The 20,065-nt window shown below is 40.4% G+C and overlaps 2 protein-coding genes across 5 annotated transcripts; one reads left to right on the top strand and one right to left on the bottom strand.

The window, feature by feature from the left end:
- The first annotated feature begins 843 nt into the window (after positions 1 to 843).
- Positions 844 to 13,159, top strand: pllp (plasmolipin). The gene is made up of 4 exons (XM_074678395.1): positions 844 to 1,198; positions 7,527 to 7,700; positions 9,899 to 10,015; positions 12,615 to 13,159. The coding sequence occupies exons 1-4, from the start codon at positions 1,034 to 1,036 to the stop codon at positions 12,720 to 12,722; spliced, it is 564 nt and encodes a 187-aa protein (XP_074534496.1). The 5' UTR covers positions 844 to 1,033; the 3' UTR covers positions 12,723 to 13,159.
- A 1,588-nt stretch (positions 13,160 to 14,747) lies between these two features.
- arl2bp (ADP-ribosylation factor-like 2 binding protein) lies at positions 14,748 to 19,021 on the bottom strand. Of its 4 annotated transcripts, none has more exons than XM_074677819.1 (7): positions 18,796 to 18,871; positions 17,339 to 17,408; positions 16,469 to 16,530; positions 16,275 to 16,381; positions 16,060 to 16,145; positions 15,723 to 15,819; positions 14,748 to 15,633 (listed from the first exon to the last, which is right to left on the bottom strand). In XM_074677819.1, exons 1-7 carry the CDS (start codon positions 18,812 to 18,814, stop codon positions 15,514 to 15,516), a joined length of 561 nt encoding a protein of 186 aa, XP_074533920.1. In that variant the 5' UTR covers positions 18,815 to 18,871; the 3' UTR covers positions 14,748 to 15,513. The 4 variants fall into 4 exon arrangements, with proteins under 4 accessions (XP_074533920.1, XP_074533923.1, XP_074533922.1 ...); XM_074677822.1 differs by having other exon boundaries at positions 14,749 to 15,633; positions 18,868 to 19,021; XM_074677821.1 differs by having other exon boundaries at positions 14,749 to 15,633; positions 18,638 to 18,861.
- Between the last annotated feature and the right edge of the window lie 1,044 nt (positions 19,022 to 20,065).

Raw genomic sequence — 20,065 nt, 5'->3', positions numbered from 1 at the left:
ACGGCAGGGGACACTTTTATCTTCATATTCGATGACACAGCCAAGTTGTGTACTGACTGCAGGCACATTAAAGTCCACTAGATGGCGTGCTCCACAGGTTAACAAAAATAACCTGTTACCCTTTTGTCCCACCCCCTCCTCTCTTTTCCTGTCCAGGTATCTGAATAACAGCCTTCATAGAGCTCCCTCCAAGATAACCGTAAAAAGTTGTATTATTTACCTCCCAGTTCAGATTTCTGGACGATAAATAATCTGAATCAGATGAACTCTTGAGGAAACGTTTCAGAGTGAAAGTAAGGAGCATTTGTTTCTCCAGTAATCAGCTGATCTGGACTTCAAACACAATAAACACACATCACACACTTCCTCACCTTAGTCCAGCTACATGTTTCATGTAAAGGTCAAGGGTCCACATATACAAATACACACCGCTCACACACTCACGGTGAGGGTGGCACTGGGTACATATGTTGTCCCTTCACCTCCTCCCAGTTTTCAAACATGTTAATGAGTCACTGAGGTGAGAGGCCTCTGAGCCATATGGGAGGTGCTGCAGGGAAACAGAGATGCTGAAAGACAGACGGACTGAGAGAGAGACGGGCCAATGGGCAGAGGATGATGAAACACTGCGTGTGTGTGTGTGTGTGTGTGTGTGTGTGTGTGTGTGTGTGTGTGTGTGTGTGTGTGTGTGTGTGTGTGTGTGTGTGTAGAGAGAGAGAGAAACACACCGGCACCATTAGTCACCTGTCAGTGCAGGGGCAGATCTCTGGATACCTGAGCTGGGACGTTCCCTGGAGGACTCTCTCTTTCTCTCTTTGACTTCTTTGACTTCCTCGACTTTGTGAATTTGTGTTTTAATTATTTGACTGAGTTTTGTACATGGCTGCAGTTTGTTTTCCAGGCCTTTCACGTGTGGATGTACACTGTGCTTAAACAACCGTAAGGAGCTATTCGAGGATTAAAAACTGTCAGGGGAAAGAAAACTTGAACTTTTCCGAAGCGGTTTGTTGTTGGTGGATTAACGTACCTGACCATGGCAGACTTCCCGTCCAAAGTCACCACAGAGACCGGCTCCCCTGGCACCCAGACCTCTCAGCAGGGGGGCAACAGCCTTCGAGGGCTGGCATCTAACGTCACCACTATGATAGACCTGTCCTTTGTCAGGAGCATCCCAGCCATCCTGATGATGTCTGAAATCGTACGTAGTCGACTCTCTTTGTTCTGCTTTTCTTCCTTTTTCTGGAGGAGGACAAACTTCTGCTCTGTTCATTTAAACTTTGGGTGAATTTAAATCACATTAGCATCAATCATTTTTCAACCGAGGTAGAAATTTGTTCAGAGGTACTTCATAGTCCAGATAAAGACTCACCTGTTGTAGCAGAGAATGTGCAGGAACATAGTGTTTTGTTTTGGCAGATAAGATTATAATACTCAAAGAGATGCTGTTCTCTTTGGAAACAGCAACACCCTCATTTTTCTCTGTATAGTTTAGTTAATTTGAAAATGAATGTTCCTCTTGTGCAGAGCATCACAGCAAACAACCTCTGTGAAGCGTGGTCGGTCAGGGAGCTGAGGTGTGAGGATGAAATGTGCAGGGTTTGTGTTCACGTGCTTTATCAGAGAGAAAATGTTAGAAACAGAGAGAGGCATGTCGCTGACTGAACGGAGTCCCCTCTTTACTGATTGACTTGCTCTGAGCTCTATTCACACACAGGTCATGTGACTAGCTGGACAAATGACTGGTGCATGTGACCTCTGTCCACCCCCTCCCTATTACCTCCATCTGTCAGAACACAGCGTTCAGTGTTAATGATCAATTTAAAATAAATAAAAACATTACGGCGAGCTTTACAAGCAGCTTTATTGGTTTTAGTTGTACTGAAGTGACAGACACAGAATGGTCATGGATGGAGGTAGAGTAGGTTTGTAAGGTGTGTCAGGTAACCCTTGAGTTAACACTTGGAGCTTCAACCGCTTACTGAGTTACTCAGTAATAATAAACTTAAGTTCAGTCAGAAGAGTCAGGTCTCTTCTGAACTCAGACTGGTCTTTCAACTCACAAAGCTGATAAAGTCCTTGACTTGGTGCTGACTCCCAACTGCTCCACAGCAGATGTGACAGTTACTACATCACTACACCTTTCAGACTATTTCTTGGTGAAATTCTCTGCAGCCTTCTCACAAACACAGGCACCCACTCAGACGGTTTCCTTCCGCAGAGACACAGCTGACTGATGAGGTGTCCTCCACACTGCCTGACCACTCTCAGTTCACTTTACTGTCTGTGAACCAGGTCACAGAAACACTCTGTTCCTCTCTGCTGTCGGCTCTGGAAAAACTCTGCCCCTGGTGTGAAACCCAGCTGAGAAAAATCCACCTAGTCCATGGCTCTCTGAAGTTTAAAAAGAACAAAGAGGGGGACTCAGGGCTGCTGACAGAAAGTGGCGTAAATCTCAAAAAAACATTGATTTTTCCTCCGACCAGCTAAAACTGGCATCATTAGCCGCGTTTCCACCAAGCAGACCGGTTCAGTTCGTCTCGGTAAGGCCTGGATTTTGTGGTGTTTCCACTGTCTTATCCTGTGACAGATCCCCAAATAATTGAGACAAGCCGTCCCACGTTTTGGGACCCTTTCGTACGGGTGCCAGACTGAACCGATCCATTCTCAGAAGGTGGAGCTACAACACTGCAGACCGTTGATTGATTGAAAGATTCGTCACTTACCTCGGGACAGCGGCTGCTGCTCCTGGTGGACAAACAGACTTCTCTGAAACAAAGCTTGATTGTTCTTTGTATCAAAGAGCTACATGACAATCTCAGAGAGGACGAAATGCTGCATGTCTTCCATCTATGTTCTTTGTTTACTGTGCTGTGTTTCTCTAACTTGTTGGATTTATTAGCGGGGTACACTGTGTCTCGCTGCTACGGCGCTATTATTTAACAGATGCGGCTTTTGGCATCAGGCTTACATGCTGCCTACCATGAGGGGTCACAGCTTGCTGTGGAAACGCAAACCGGGATCAGGCTTAACCGTGCCAAACTGCACTGAACCTAAACGGACTGCTTGGTGGAAAGGCAGCTAATCACATCCTGCCTTGATGCGGCAAAGAAACATTATCAGAACACGACCTGTGCTGCCACTGACACACAAAAAAACTGTTTATGGTGTTTAACTCCTTAGTCTCTCCTCCAACCGCTCAGCTCTCTACTGCACTGACTCCAGATATGTTTGCCCCCTTTTTCACTGAGAAAGTTGCAAACATCAACAACTAGTTTTCTGAGCCTGACCAGCTCAATCAGATCCAACCTGCTATCGATGCCACACTCTGCTTCTTTACTCCTCTAAGTGGGGAGGAGGTCTCCAGACTTCTCCTAAACTCCAAACCCACAACCTGTCCTCTTGATCCTATACCTACCAGCATCCTGCAGGCCATTTTACCCATAATCAAACCTGCGGTCACACACATTGTCTATTCCTTCTTGAAATCTGAGGTCTTCCCAGATTGAAAATAACAGGCCAGTCTCACTTCTGCCTTTTTTATCAAAAATATTCACGCACACAGTCTATAACCAAGTCTCTGAACATCAGAACTAGCTGACAAATCCCAACACACCAAACTCTTCTTTAGGTCTCACTCCTACAGAAAAACATGCTGCTAATAAGCTACCAGAAGCTAACTGCTGCCACTTGCTTTTTGCTAAAGGAGTTTTTCTACCATGTATTGATTGTGTCAAACTGCCTGCCGTGTATCAAAACGGTGTGATTAAAAAAAAAATCATTATAAGTGATCTATGTAAAGCCTTTCTGTTAGCAACCACAAACTGCCTCTGCAGATTGACAGCTTTCAGTTGACAGCAAAATGCAACCACCAAAAAAAGGATGAACAGGACACCAATCAAACCAAAACTGGTCAGAAATGACTCTATAACTTCTACCCTGACACCCTTACATTTACGTAGCTGTCATTTAGGAAACTGGACAGTTTAGAGATCATACACAGATCCATACAGTTACTCACTTTTTCAGTGATGAAGACCAGTTGTTTTCTCGTCTTCTTGACTTTTCTATCATGTCCTTTTGAGCAGAATTTTTTATTGTATCTTAATCCGTAACATCAGATGATTAAAACCAAGCGACAACCTCCGGTCTTAGAATATGAGACAATGCGGAAGTGCTAAAATCTGCTGTTTCTTGAGTGTCTGCTTGAGGCTGGAACCGGAAGTACCAGAAGTCACATACACACCAAGACAAAAAAAAAGCTGTTTTCAAAGCAGAAATTAACCCATTTACAGCCTGGGTCAAACAACATCTCCTGTCTGAGTCGCTAATTTTACTATCAGCACCCACTGTAGGGGGGGTGAATTATTTTCTAACTCGGCCGTTCAGAGGATATTAAGATCATGAGCTTGCCAAGTCAGAGGCACAGCTCAGGGTCATGCGACCAACAAGCGCCATACAGCTGTACCCGAAGCCCTTGCCACTACCAAATATAGCCACAATAGTCGATGTGCTTCATTTTCCGTTTCAAAAACAGACGATTGACCTCAGGCTCACTATGTCCATGTTTTATACCAGGGGTGGCCAACCTGTGGCTCGTGAGCCACATGTGGCTCTTTGCCTTTTGGTGTATGGCTCTTCGATCCATTCATAAAAATATAAATATAGTCATGAGTAGTGGTGTGACGATCAATCTAAAATATTGATATACTGATGCCAACGAGATCAGTATTGATCAATGTTTGGGTGTACAGATTGATACTTAAGTTTCAGTTTCTCCTCTGGTATGAATTTAAACACACAAACACAGTAAATCTGGCTTTAGAAATGGGAAATGTATTGATTTTCATTTTATGTCATTTTGTTTATATGTGAGAGGAAGTGCGTTTGTAAGACCCTGTGTATAACGTGGCTCTTCGTAGTACCATAGTCATTTTTGTGGCTCTTGGTCTCAGACTGCTTGGCCACCCCTGTTTTATACAGTCTATGGTTTTATACAGTCATAATTAAAACTCATATCTCCATGATTACAAAAGCAGGAAACAGACATGAAAATATGTTTAAACTACATCAGAAGAGGACATGATGGGAGTATGGCATGGTTGAGTTAGCATAGCATTCAGTCTGTTGTGTGGTCACTAAACACTGATAAAATGTATTTACATTTACATGATTCATCCATCATTGTGAAAATATGAACTAAAATAGAGAATCAACTTTATGTAAAACCATGCGAACAAAAAATGTTTGGTGTGTTCTCCACATTTCTTTGTTGATGGTGGCCAAGGTCAATTAAACAGGATAACGACAGCATTGGCAGAGCCAGATTGATTTAGGAAACACAACAATCCGTCCCCATTAGTAGTCTAAGTGTCAACAGATCAGTCAGATTGAGTAACTTAAATAAGAGGGTTGTGTGTTTTTTTATTATTGTTATTTTGTTATTGATGGTTTTTGAATTGGCCTATGAATGTATTCCCACTGCAAGGGGTCTCATGTTTCCTGTACTGGTATTTTTGGGCTTGTGTGCTCTAGTTTGTGAGAAAAATGTCCCAACATATTTTGTTACCTGGAGAAAATGAAAAAAATGAATGAAATACAATGATACATAAACATTAATTATTTCATGATGAGAAAAAAAATAGATCTTGTGAATCAAACAAAAATCCCAGGACAATGTAGTAATTGGTTTTATATATTCATAGAATTTAACTGTTTATGAAACCAAACTTCTATTTTTCTTTGTCACTGTGTTTGTTCACCCCTGAGTCATATTCATAGAGCAGCTGGTTTCCTGTTTCAACTGCTCAGCTCCCAATAAAATATTAATAAATTAAAGCCCCTCTGCTGCATTATGAAACACATTTGGATAAATTATCAATCCTAACCTGTTGCAAAGTGCATAGTTGAACTTGGTGGATGATTAAACATGAGCAGTAAAAAGAAAAATCCTCCCTGTCACACGTCATTGTTGACATTTCTGACATTTACTTCCTTATCTAGACACAGTTTGACTTTTTAACATTCATCTGCAGAAGAAGAAAAGCTAAAAGAGCAAATTTCTTAACGTCCAACTTTTTTAATCCAGTTTAAAGTCAGTTCCAGAGTCTTTACCACATTTTTTTGTCAGTTTCTCCTTTTTAACCTGTGTTTATTTGACTTCCTTGTGTAAAGTCAAGTCATACATCACAAAAAGCACTTTGAATAGTTCTGACATGTTTTGTTTGTGTAATGAAATAAGAGTTCTGCTAAGGCCAAAGTCACACCATCTCCTGTGCCTGTGTGTGTGTGTGTGTGTGTGTGTGTGTGTGTGTGTGTGTGTGTGTGTGTGTGTGTGTGTGTGTGTGTGTGTGTGTGTGTGTGTGTGTGTGTGTGTGTGTGTGTGTGTGTGTGTGTGTGTTTCAGATGCATAAAAAGTGAAACATAATCTCTGCATTAATAATAGACTGTCCGTCTATGGCCTTTATGCCCCTATCTTCTAAGCTCTGAGCTGTTACTGTTGGGGTGACGTCTCAAGGACAAAAATGTCTACAGCAAATAAATATGACCAGGCTACAGTGTGTTTCATCCCCTGAACATAGTCTCTATCCTCTTTATACACAGCACATGGTTTACAGGAAATAGGGCCATAGTTAAAGGGAATATTTCTAGAGATATGAAGCTGGGTCATGAGTGTCTTAGCTTCAGTCCAGGCCAAGCAGCAACCCCTGGTCTAAAAATATGAGGCAGTGTGGAAGCGCTAAAAGCTGCAGTTCACTGAGTGTCCACTAGAGGCTGGCTGCAGAAAGAACTGAAACCACATACACACCAAGCCAAAAAAAAGACATTTTCAGAAATATACTTGTTTACAGACTGGTATACGACTGAAGAGCTGATTTCTCTACCAGCACACACTGTATGGGGGCAGCCTATGGTCTAGACTTGCTCTCATACAAACACACAACAAGCATGATAGAGCTGCAGAGGCTTGTCCCAATGTGGCCTTATTCAAACAGACAGCTCAACTGTTGATATCACTGTATAACGAACAAAAAACAAAAGTGTTTTTGTCTTGCTTTAAGTAAAAATCATCTTATTATACCAGATATGAGTCACATTCAACCTATCTGTCCAGAAAACTGTCTTGTTTCAAGTTATTTAAAGACAAAATAAGGTCTGAATTTCTTGGAACAGGTCAAAAAATCGGCCGACGGTACAAGAAAATTTTGCCCTAAAATTTACTTAAAACAAAGTAATGTCATAATATAAGTAACTTTTCTCTTGTTCCATTGGCAGATATTTTGTAACTTGTTACAAGCAATTCAGACCTCATTTATGTCTTTAAATATCTTGAAATAAGACATTTTTTGGACTGGCCAGGTGACTATGGCTCATGTTAAGACTAAAAAGACATTTTGTACTGAAAATAAGACAAAAACACTTTATGAGATTGTAGTATTTGTATTGTAATTCACAGTTAAATGTATGTAATGAGACTTCTTCTCATTTTCGCTTTTCTTCTGTGTTGGTCCGTCTTGTCTTCACTCCAGTTTCTGGGGTTGCTCCACTGGGCACTGATTGCCAGCGCCCCCTACACGTTGCGACCTGCGTACGGCTGGGTGATGTTTGTGGCCGTCACTCTGTGGATCCTCACCACCATCCTCTTCTTCCTCATCTTATGCAGTGTTCAGCAGAGGCTCACCTTCGTCCCCTGGCCTCTGACGGTAGGAAAGGATGAGGGGAGGGTTGGAGAGTTTTATGAAATTTCAGACTCACTGTGGATTTATTGTCCAGGATATTCCATCTTCACTTCAGAATACCAAACCAGAGACTTTCACATGAACAGAATACTAAAAGAGAATCATTGAAAGTTCCTCTTGTTCTTTTAATGTTTAGCTCAGATATGTACAAAAGCTTTAAAAGACTTTAAAAAAAAACAAAAAAAAAAAACGTTCAATTCTGTTTTCTCAAAATAACAAGTTAATTACAATTGTTTCCACGAGATCTGGACTTTTTTTCTCAGTATTCCAAGAAAAGAAACTTATTTCCTCAACATAGAGAGATAATTTAAAAATCAATTGGTAGACGGATCTACATCATTATCATGAGTAATTTAACATCCAGAAACAGATGGACATGGATCTTATGTGTGGCAGGTGTTACTGGACCCCGTTCCTTTTTCTTTGTGCTTTTGCTTCTTTATGAAAAGCACAATAAAAATTTCCAGCTCTCATTTTATATCGTTGGAAAACTTGTTTTCTCAGGATGACAAAATAAAATATCCTTGTATCTTGAGAAAAAAAGATGTGTTTTCTCAAGAAAGCTGGAAATATAAGTCCAAATCTAAAAATAAATCGGAAAACAACTCGAATTTCCTCAGAAACTGGAAAAAATGTGTCTCATCTTGGCATTTTTGGGGCCTCTGTAATTTTGGCAACATTTTGGCAGTCTTTGTTTACACCAGGGGGCCCCAAACTTTTCCCGTCAGGGCCAAACAACTTTTCCCATCTCTGATGGGGGGTCAGGATCAGTTTGTAAATAAAAGTGTGACGATCGCAGAGGTGTCCAAACGTAAATATTTATTGTTTCCCAGAAAGCCACACATAACCAAATATTAATAACTCTTTCTGGGATCTTGACAGGAAAAAAATCAGACAATAAATAATAACACTATTAATGAACTATATAACACTATTAATGAAATAAATAATAACTAAATAACCCTTTTCAGGTTTTTCCCAGAAAAAAAAGGCAATGACATATTAACTTTCTTGTAGACACCACTGCCTGCAGCTCTCTCCCATTAACTTCACTGTGAAAACCAGAAAGCAAGCAGGCTAAGAAACCAAACTAAGTGATACAACACCTACAAGCACAATACATTTCACTACCAGTATGGCTGTATAAAAGGATTTTTTTTTTTTTAGGGAGGGGTTTCAGATAGGGCAAAAACTGCAGAAGGGTGGAATAGAAAGTTACATTCTATGCATGTGTAAGTCTCATCATGTGGCCAGACTGAAAAAAAAAAATCATAATTTGCCTCTGGTCTTGTTCTGGGGGCCGGGCAAAATGTGGAGGCGGGCCATATCCGGCCCCAGGGCCATAGTTTGGGGACCACTGGTTTACACCCAATGCTAAGTTGTTGGAGTTTTTTTTCAGACTTCCAATCAGAATTTAAAAAAATAAATAAACAAATTTAAAAAAATTGGGAGAAGTTTAGAGAAAACAGCCCTGTACACTCAATGACACTGTGGGGTCTCATCTTGTCTTTCTTGATGTCCCGGCTAAATTTTCATCAGCTTCAGCTTCCCATCTGATATTCTCAATGCATCTGGGAGAGACACAAAACAAAAAAGTCTCTTTTGTAGGGCACTCACTCATACCCTGATCCCCTGTGACGTCCTCACACCGAGCTTTCATGTCATTCAACAGAAAAATCTGATGCTGAAACCAAAAGTTATTTCTCCACATCTGGGCTGAAGAGTATCACCCATCATCAGCACTTCCACCATATCTCAAAATCAACAACAAAAAGATCTTAGCAAATCACCACATCTTCTCTAATTCAAACAGAAACAATAATAGTTTTGCACTTGCTCATGCTACACGCTACTGACACATGATGTACCCACCATGTCCAATGTGAGATCCTGTATCTTTTGGTAATGATCTGCACTTCTTTCTTTTAGAAGTGTAAAGATCAAATGACAAGAGGCTCAGGAAATAGGGGAGTGAAGTAGGTCATGAATGAGAACACCAGGGCGACGATTCACCAAGAATGATAACACACACAGAGGAGATAAGAACGCAAGATTTGGACAAGGTGCTCAGAAGAAAGGAGACAACAAACCGTGCATTAACACCTTACAGGAGGGGAAGCTCTCAGAGTATGTGGTTAATAAGTTCCCTTTTTTTCCAATAGGTGATGGGTTACAACGGCATCGCAACAGTCCTTTACCTGACCGCCTTCCTGGCCAACGCAGCTTCTGTTCACCCCTTCCATAACAACTACTACCACGGACATTTTGCAGCTGCTGCTGTAAGAAGCATGACACCTCTTTCTGAAACATAAATCATCTCAAATGCTCATCTCACATCTCTCATTACTCTGACCCCAACCATGAACTGACTGTGACTCTGCCAGCTCTGTAGAGTATGAAGGGTATGGAGGCAAAGGGGATCCTTGATTACACTCAGAGAGGTGTGCTGGGTGGTGCCGCTTTATCTACACTAGACTATTTCTGATGTTCAGATTTGGTTTTTAATGATCTTAGTGATCGGTCTCAGTGCATTAGGTTTGATGGTCCATGCTCTGACTTCTCAATCCAACTTTGTCTTAGTCTACAAAGGTGTGCCACAGGGCTTTGTTTTAGACCCACCTTTATTTACTATAAGTGAATAATCTTGGGTAAAATGTAATAATGCCACTCCCTATTTTACTGCTGATAACTGTTTTGCAGTAGAGCTTGCGGCACTTTGTGTCTTGCAGAGCCTATTTGACATTGATCAAAGCACTCGGTTTGGTCTGAAACTGATTCCTGATGACTTCAGGGTGTCCTCATTCATCAGTCCTACCAGACTTTATATGGACATTTTAAAAGCAGACTTAAAGGAAAAGTCCAGTAAAGTTAAGGCTGTTCATACACTCAGTGTGTACACTGTAAACCCAGATAAGTTGAGTTTATTTGAAAATGCTTGTAAACCAGTTACCTTAAAAAAAACCTAAGTGATGAAATAAGTTTACTTAACTTAACATCTTCAGTAGTTACGATTATTATGGAAAATCATTCTACTGAATGTCTTTAATCAAATAATCCTGATGATTATTTGTTTCAAATTAAAATATTAAGTAATGTTAAAAATGTTGCATATCACTGTAAAACATAATAAGTTGACCTTACTCAAAACTGAAAGATGTGATATCAATAAATTTTCCTTATGAATTAAGTAAATGTAATGATAAAAATGTTATCAGATCTGAACAACTAAATTAAATAACATTTTAAAGAACAGCTGGGTCTCATATCCACAGCGTTCCCTCCTCACTCATGGTTACAAACACTGTCACAACAAAAATCAGCTCCAATTTCATAACTTTAGTAACTGTGAGTGAGGAGGGAAGGCAGTAGATATGAGACCCTGCTGTTCATTGAAATATTGTTCTTCAGGGGGCACAGGTTGTCTGAGCCCCACAGCACTGACTGGCGGTCTGTGCTCCATGGCATAGGGTCTTGTACCTACTGACTTTTGCAGTGTGCTCATGGTGAATATATTTATAAATGAAATGTTTGACTGGACTATCATGCTATTTAGGTAAATTTTGAAATTAAGTGTAACAACATATTTATGTATTTATGTCACAGTCAGTCCACACCACATAGAGCATGTACAGCTGGTTGATGTCACAAGGAGCACAGACAGCTTGTCCATGCTGTGTTGCACAAACAAATTGTCCGTGTCATGTGGAGCACAGAGAACCTGTGCCACTGCTGCATGTCTTGAAGTACAGCAGGGTCTCATATCGACTGCGTTCCCTCCTCACTCACGGTTATAAAACACAGTCACAAACTAATGATTTTAAGTTGTGCTTATTTAAACAGTAACAAAAGTTAAATCTCCTCAGAAATCATCATTTTTAACACTGAAAACACAGAAATTTGAGTAAATTAAACTCACCAACAAATTTTAAGCTTTCATAGCTTAATCCAATGGAGTAATTTTAACTTAGGGGTTTACAGTGTAACAGGAGCATCATCATGTCATGTTTGGTACGTGTGTTCGAAGGAAAACCCAGACACTATTAGGACCTCAAAAGCTGCAAATTCTGGTGTGTTTGGTCTCTCATCCACTGCTGTAACTGTGTGAACTTGATCATCTGTCAGGCAGTAGTCGGACACTCACACAGAAACAGCAGGTAGGCTGAGTACAGATAAATGCTGAGACTATATAAGGCTTCCATGGTTGGGAAGCATGTCATATGATTGGTGCGTAAAGGTCCATTTACCTTTGTACCGCAGCTGTTTACAGGAGTCAATGTTCAATGACTCACAGGAAAAAACAGTGAGATCGAGGTGGATGTAGGACAGCAGATCATAAAGTGTGTTTGTGTGCGTCAGACCAAAATTAGCACACTTCAACAAAGATAAAAAAGCTTTAAGTCTGCACAGGTTAAAGTACATGCTGCTTTACAGCTACTGTAGCATTTTGAACACACACACACACACACTCACACGCATCATACCACACACTCTTATCAGTTACCTTTATGTGCCTTTGGAAAACCACCAGGAATGAAAAGCTCATTAAAAACACACACACACCAGGAATCTTTAACTAACTAATCTGTAACTACGGTGGCCCTGAAAGATCCAGTAAATATGACTTTCATGTTTTCTGTTTTCTTGGGGTTAAATGTTGATTTCGGTTGTTTCCTTGAGATCTCTTTTTATCTTTCACATAGTTTCAGGATAACAAGTTTGATGAGATAATAAGGCAATAAAATTTACTAGTGACCTTTCAGGGCTTCCGTAAAGATGAAACTTCATCTGTGATTTGTGTTTCCTGCTTAAGATCCAGTATCTTGGCTCTGGCCTGTGAATAAAGGTGTGTAACAGCCTGTTCTCTCTTTGTCTGATCAGTTCTTCAGCTCTGTGGTGACCGTGGCGTATGGAGTCAGTGCTTACTTCTCTTATTTGGACTGGAGAGGCGATGGAGGTAATGCTGCCACAAGCACAGTGCCAACCTAAGACTCAGAGCTGCAACCAGGACCAAGAAGTCATAAAAACAGATTTCTCTGCCTATCATATCGACCACAGCCACTCAACTATGAACGCTGAATCTCCTGATCTTAATTCAGATGAAGGTGTGACCCTGAAACGTGTATGTATGGGTGTATGTGAAAATTAATAATGTAAAATTTTAAGAACTGATATCGATCACTTCTGGATTATCTGCATCAATGAGGCTCTGATTCTGTATTTTAAATAAGATTTAGCTGAAGGTGCTTGAGTGGGTTTTTAGTCCTCATTTCTTGGCTCAAGGGACTGAAACTTTGTCCTCCTTATTAAATACTCCAGAATCTAATCTACACTGTCCCATGTGTTTACACGTTTTCTGTACAGATAAGTTGTTATATTAAAGATAATGAGTGAGTCTACCAGGTTAGCTGATTCCTCTTTACATCTATGCGTCCTTTATTAAGCTAAGCTAATTAGCTTGCTAGCTTTCAAGTGTGTGTGTTTCTCATACTGACATGTGGTGTTGGTTCATGATGTTACCTGCAAAGGAAAGACATTAAAATGGATAGTAAAGATTAAATGCAACTATTTTAAGTTTTGATCAACATACTATCCCCATTTTAAACAAATACCTAGATAAATAACAGTTAATGAAAGTTTCATTGTCATTCATTAAAAAAGCTGCAAAGCTGTGGTCTTAGTCATTATTCAGTACTGAAACCACGAAGTGTTTGTTTGAACGTACTCCAGCCTTGGCAGCCTGACCAAAAGATTTGATGTCATTTTTACAAAAGGTTTAGTATTTCTTGTTTACATGTTTCTGCTTTGGCTTGAGAGAACGCTGATAAGACTGTACTGTGCTGACCTGACTGTGTTAGAAACTGTGATTCTGGTTTATCATACTATGCCCCCTTTCCTGGTGCTGTGATGAATAAATGTAAACGTTGCGCCCATGTGTCTGCAGAAACCCATTTTGAGGTCCTGCTGGTATTTCACACAGAAACTCACTAAGTTCACATGGACTGAGCTGAAGCACTGGTAATAAAAGCACTAAATGGAATGAAACCCATCAAAAAACATACCATCACAATCCAGGGTTTCTGCAGAACTCCTTTAATAACTCACACACTAGTCCTTTAAAGTGATACTCCGGGATGGAACAAGTTGGGTCCTATCACAAGGTTTAGGGCAGAAATTACCCCTACAGCAGTGTTTTTGTGCAGCAGAAGCCCAGAGCGCTCGCACCAAACACCCCCTCCCTGCTCCTCTGCTGGTTTCCTCTGCACTCAGACGGGGCCAAATTTTACTTGACCAAAAACACAAATAAACGGACTCGCACTGAAAAACTCTAATATCGGTCTGCATTCACGCTTTATTTGGAGAATTTTCAGCGCGTTACTTTCACACAAAAACACAGCTAAACAAGGCTCTAGTTCTCATCGTGTCTCTTTGTCCTGGTAGACTACCTGCGTTTGTTTATATCTGGCACGCTGCATGCGCGGACTGATACAAGTGGTGAGCGCCTCGTAGCCAGCTGTGGCTCTGCAGCAGAGGTAGCGCCGTTTTACGACACGATGAGAACTAGAGCCTTATTTAGCGGTGTTTTTGTGTGACAGTAACGCGCTGAAAATTCTCTAAATAAAGCGTGAATGCAGACTGATATCAGATTTTTTTGGTGGGAGTCCATTTATTTGTGTTTTTGGTCAAGTAAAAATTGGTCCCATCTGAGTGCAGAGGAAACCAGCAGAGGAGCAGGGAGGGAGTGTTTGGTGCGAGCGCTCTGGGCTTCTGCTGCACAAACACACTGCTGTAGGGGTAATTTCTGCCCTAAACCTTGTAATTGGACCCAACTTGTTCCATCCCGGAGTATCACTTTAAGGAGAACACAGAAGCAGAAAAATGTGCAGCTGTTTAAAAACACCCAGTGCTCAATCCTTTATGTTTGTGCCTTTATAAGGTATTCTGTGCTTTTGTACAAAAATAAATGAGAGCAGGTGAAACCCTGTTGGAGCTTAACCATGAACACGTTTCAATAAAGTACATTTTGATTTCAGTTTAAGGCTCTGTTTATTTGAAAACTATCTTTTACTGACATTCAGTGACATCTATATGAAGCTACATCAGCAACTGTCATGTATAAAATTTACATTGTACCTCAAACTATATTACAGATTTTATACCAGTGAGAGACAAATGCACATGCTACCACACACAAACACACGCGATCACTTAATACATTAAAAATGACTTTCACAGGCACAAAACTCATCTGTTGAGCTTTTTTTCACAGAACAAGTGATTTAAAAACACCTGAAAACACAAATTACTTTAATTCTGTTGTCTTTCTATACCAGGCTAATACATTCATTGAAATCCAGTGGTTTCCCAGCTAACCTGTGGACTTCAGAAGAAGAAAGAAGGATGGTGTGAAAAATCAAACATGCAGAGTGCCAGAGTTTAAGGTTTATGTGAATTGTTGAAATAAGACACATAATGTAAAATCAGGATTCTGCTTCTCCTCTACTCTTTCTGGTTTAACACATCTAAGTTCTTCAAGTAAGTTTTTTTTCCCACTGGTGTGACTGGAGAGCACTGAGAAGCAGAAATCTTTCATTTCTAACTTTTTCATTAACCAGGTTCTTGGACACTCGTTCTGTCCTTATGATCACATGAAACTGAGAGAAATGCATGAAAGAGTTTTCCCTGGCGAGTGTATTGAGCAGCTCACAGTCAGAGGACAGATCTTCATCAAGGATCACAAATAAATAAGTTTCTGAAAGCCTATCAATCAGATCTAAGCTCATGGAGGAGGTTGTTTCAAGTGTGTCACTGCAGGGCTGCTGTTGTGGTTTGAGCCAGCAGGGGTCAAACATGTGACCAGCAGTCCCTGGCTGAGGTCCAGACCTCGGCCCTCCTTCTCCTGGAAACACATATTGATCCACATGAAAACACATCATTCAAATCAAGATCTCAAAGAACTGTAATGGATCAGGAAAAAGTTTTACCCACCGCTCTGTAATCCAGAAACATCTCCTTGAAGGCCAAGAAGTCAGTAAACGTCAGCAGCATGTCAAAGATTTCAACGGGCACCTCCTCTTTGTGTTGCCTGCAGATGTCACAGAAATGTGGTTTCAGTCTTTTCACAGGTTACGTCCTTTACAATTCACGTCCTTTTGTGCCACCTAGTGGCCTGATGCAAATGTTGCAAAGGACAACCACTGCATCAAATAAAAAGCTGGGTGTTTGACTGTCTTTTTTCAAACAGACATTTCATTTTATCACTGAGCTGCAGTGATGCTGTTGAGAAATAATGATAAATAAATGAAGCTGTGGGGTCACATCTTACATGAGCAGCTCTATGAAGGAGTTCATGTCGAAGCCAGGGATCTTCTCTATCAGCTGCTGCTCCAGACGTTTCTCCAGCAAGTCCACCTGCGCAACAGCCACAAGAGTGATAATAAATTCCCTGTGTAGTTTGCGTTTTCCTTTAGTACTGTAGAAATAAATACAATGCAGGTTATTGGACACACATGAGGCCCTGAGAAATATCTGGAACCTCACATAGTCATTGAAGATGGACGTGTAGCTGAGCTTGTTCTCCTCTGAATCTTCAAACTCCATGTAGTGTTTGTCCATAAAGCTTCGCTGTAGCTGCTGGAACTCGTCCTCTAAAAGAAAAGTCATCAATGCAGCGTGCTTTAAAACATGTTAAAATATCTAGTGCATTACTTTTAGAGGGTTTCAAGAAGTCTTACCCATGACGATGTCCTCTATGCAGCCGATAACAGCATCAAAGGCTGTGTCTTCAGCTGATGAACTGAAAGACAGAAAACAAGAGAGAAGGTTACAGACATAAATCTCATGGTCAATGATACGTCATTCCACTGCAGCAAAAGAGAACTCACAGTGTATTATCATGCTGTGAGAGTTTATTCTGTTGTTCTGGCTACCGGGGAACTTGAAATAACAAACTTCACAGACAGAAAAGCAACTTTAAACACAAAAGGCTTCTCTCCAGCTTCCACAGCAAATGCTCCTGTCTCTGTTTTTTTTCCCCAAGTTGTCCCACTGCTGAACTGGGTTTGGAGGAAGTATCTGAGGTGTTTCAGAGGTGAGAAAGGATCACTGCAGGGTTGACGGTCATCATGAAATCACATTGATCAAACTGAGATAACGTCAATAGTGAAGTTCCCGGCAGTGTTGCAGACGCATCATATAAAAAAGACCTGTGACAAAAGCTGCTCTTTCTCCTAATACCCTTAAGAAAACTATATGTTTAAGAAAAGCCCTGAGTATTTGCATATATTTTAACATTTAACAGGGGACAACAGATGGAAACTAGCCTTTTGGCTGATTCTGGCACATGTACAGAAGTTTTAATCAACAAGCATAGTCCCTGTCACTGGAAATGAAATGAATGAAAAAAAAACAGCTTTTGATCATTTTGTTGTAAAAGTTGATGGTTTTAAATGTGGCTTTGGTTACGAAGTGAATTATTGGGCCTGTGTTTCAGGGTTTTTCAGATCGTGATTATACCTACAGAAGGTATCCGGACTTGAAACTTGCCCTATCACACCTGAGATCTGATTTGGGCTTTTCTCTGAAGACTTGAAGGAAGTTCTCACCTGGAGACAGCAAAGTTGTCTTCTTCCATCTCAAGCATTTCGCCAGTGTTATCCTCGCAGCTCCACGCCTCTGAAAAATAAGGAAAGGCATCATTAGAGAACTAAGTTAAATGAACTCATTGTTATGATAGATTGTGTCTTTGTGAAGCATATATTGACATTAGGCATCACAGATGGCTTTAAAGGGGCTTTAAACACTGTTCCCAGTCTGTATTTATCTTATCACAAATTAATGAAACATTTTTAAAAAGTACCGAAACAAGTGCATTTGAGCGAACTCAAAGCTCTTTGTATTTTTTTTAAAGATTGCAGTCCCACAACATGGCCCTGAAAGTCATTGATATAAAAAAAAAGCAGGAAACTACCAGGATTGCAGAGAACTATAAAAATGAAGCTCTTTCAGATGGTCATCTGAAATTCACAACATTTTTTCAGAAAGTGTCAAATCATTTAAAAGTTTCACCAAAATCACGTCAGTGACCAGTGGTCTTCTACCTGTGTAACTACAGCAGTTAGTAAAGAAATAACTGCTTTAAAAGAAAGATTATTCAATAACTTCACAAGGAAACAATTTGGTCTATACACGAAAATCAGTTTAACCACCAGGGGTCACACATCTGTTCAACAAGCAATAAGGAGGTCAAAATATGCCTTACTGTAGTTTGGGGGGTTTTATCACCCAAACATTTCATACACATTGTAATATTGACAAAAACATTAAAAAAATAAAAAATAATGTAAGGTGAGGTGTAAGGTGAATATTTTTCTTGTGCTTATGGAAACACAGTATTACATGGTGAGACCAATACTTATGTCTCGACCAAAGTAAAATAAATTTTAAAGCTACAGGTGTTCTTCCTGCATGTAATTTAAAGACTTCAAAAACTACATAACAAATACACTGAAATTTAGCTTGTAGTCTTTTTTGTGTTTTTTTTTTTCCCTTACCCATTTACAAACCCAAAGAGAAACATCAGAGGTAAATATTGGTATTTCTTCCAAATTAATTGATGTAGCTTAATAAACGGGAGACCACTAATGGGTTGTCCAACTGGGGTACCCTGTAGTCTAGTAAAGTTAATCATTTTCCTGTGTTGCGTCTCTTCAGAGTTTAGCACTTTGTAGACGGTCCCTGTCTGCTCCGGGACAAGGACGGCCTGTTGGGGTAGCAATGATGATGTGGCCTTGTTGTCCACATGTCAACGTTTTTTAAAATATGTCCGCTGTGTTTTAACAGAACTGTAATGATAACTTATTGATCCCGGGAGTTTGAACATGCGAATATCTGTATACCTTTACCGAAGTCAGTTAGCTCCCATTAGCTCCACACACATGGAAGTATGTAAGACATCCGTCCAGTAACGGTTACTCTGCACAGCTCATCTCTTGTTTTCCCACTCCCGAAGTCTTACTCCGCACCATCCATAAATGTGGGTTAAATTCGTTAAGTTACTCACGCATTTCCCGGATGACCATGCCTCTAAACAAATCGTTAACAGAACGGTAGGAAGTGAACGTAATGTGGTTACCAAGGAAACGGCGAACTTGTGCGTCTCTGGGTTCAGTCCGACGACAAGCTCCGTGAACGTTTGTTCCGCCTTCTTTTTCGTTTTTGAGTTTTAAGGGCTACTATTTGCGCTTTTGTGTCATGACCTGTGTCCCGACTTATCCTATCAAAAAGAGCCCCCCCCCCAGTCCATTTTCGTCACATCCTCTTACAGATTTAAAAGCACTCTTAATCTGGGCTCCAATGGGAGAGTACAAGGCGGCCCCGTGATTAAAGGCTGTCCGTGCAGTTCAAAAGTTCTGATGGTTAATGCAGATGTAGAATGTAGGATTTTACAAATTGCCTTCTCTGGATGCTATGGTTTTATTAAATTATTTCAAGCTCATCTAATAGTACTACGTATCGTATTGCTGCTGTGATTCCTGATTTTCCCCTCGGGGATAAATAAAGTATTTTCTATTCTATTCTATTCTATTCTATTCTATTCTATCGGCATTATTGGTTCATATCATCTCTTACTTCCAGACAATGGAATACTCTCATAAAAGCACATCTTTTTTTACTCACATGGAGGGGGTCACTACAACTTTTCTGAAAACAGCATGCAACAGCCATTTCATTTTAGAGTCCGTTGAATTCCAACACAAGCACATCTGATTGTACCTTAAAGGGGGACTGGTTGTGTGATCACCTGATCCCCAATCTTATTTAATGGGGAAAAGTATAAAAACCACTGCAGTGTCATTACCATCCTGCAGCAATAGGACCAGCTGGGTGGCAAAAACAGTGCTAGTAGTATCAGAAAAGTAAATTAAATCAAATAAATTAGCTGGTGAACATGCCAGAAGAGTTAAAAAGAAAAGTTGATTTCTGGCTCTACTGGCAGAGGGATACAGTGCTTCCAAACTTGTGACTGACATCAAGAATCAGACATCGTGGACAACAAAGCTACAGAGTGGCAGAGGTCAAACAACTCTTCACTGAGCGGCATGACCATCAACTCATTTCAGTGTCACTCAGCAACCATGTGATTGACCTACAAAGTGACCTCAAAAAGAATGACTAATGGTAGCCGCAATGACGTGCACAGCAAGAACGGTTTGAAGCTGCCTCCTTGAGGCAGGGCTCAAGTTCTGTAAAGCCTGGTACTTCATCCATGAGAAGTAAAGGAGAGCCAGACTGGAGGTTGCAAAAGAAAAATGGAATAATATAGGAATGGC

Source organism: Halichoeres trimaculatus, unplaced genomic scaffold (genome assembly GCF_033239565.1).
Source record: "Halichoeres trimaculatus isolate MK-OKI-2021-1 unplaced genomic scaffold, fHalTri1.1 fHalTri1_scaffold_10, whole genome shotgun sequence".
NCBI lineage: Eukaryota > Metazoa > Chordata > Actinopteri > Labriformes > Labridae > Halichoeres > Halichoeres trimaculatus.
This window is presented reverse-complemented; position numbering and strand designations above follow the sequence as displayed.

What these genes read in the sequence shown, in the direction of transcription:
- pllp (XM_074678395.1), top strand. Translation starts at nt 1,034, where the DNA reads ATGGCAGACTTCCCGTCCAAAGTCACCACAGAGACCGGCTCCCCTGGC. An exon ending in TCCTGATGATGTCTGAAATC is followed by an intron (nt 1,199 to 7,526) that starts GTACGTAGTCGA and finishes TCTTCACTCCAG; the next exon opens with TTTCTGGGGTTGCTCCACTG. An exon ending in GACATTTTGCAGCTGCTGCT is followed by an intron (nt 10,016 to 12,614) that starts GTAAGAAGCATG and finishes TTGTCTGATCAG; the next exon opens with TTCTTCAGCTCTGTGGTGAC.
- arl2bp (XM_074677819.1), bottom strand. An exon ending in GACAACTTTGCTGTCTCCAG is followed by an intron (nt 16,531 to 17,338) that starts GTGAGAACTTCC and finishes TCTGTCTTTCAG; the next exon opens with TTCATCAGCTGAAGACACAG. An exon ending in CATAGAGGACATCGTCATGG is followed by an intron (nt 16,382 to 16,468) that starts GTAAGACTTCTT and finishes CTTTTCTTTTAG; the next exon opens with AGGACGAGTTCCAGCAGCTA.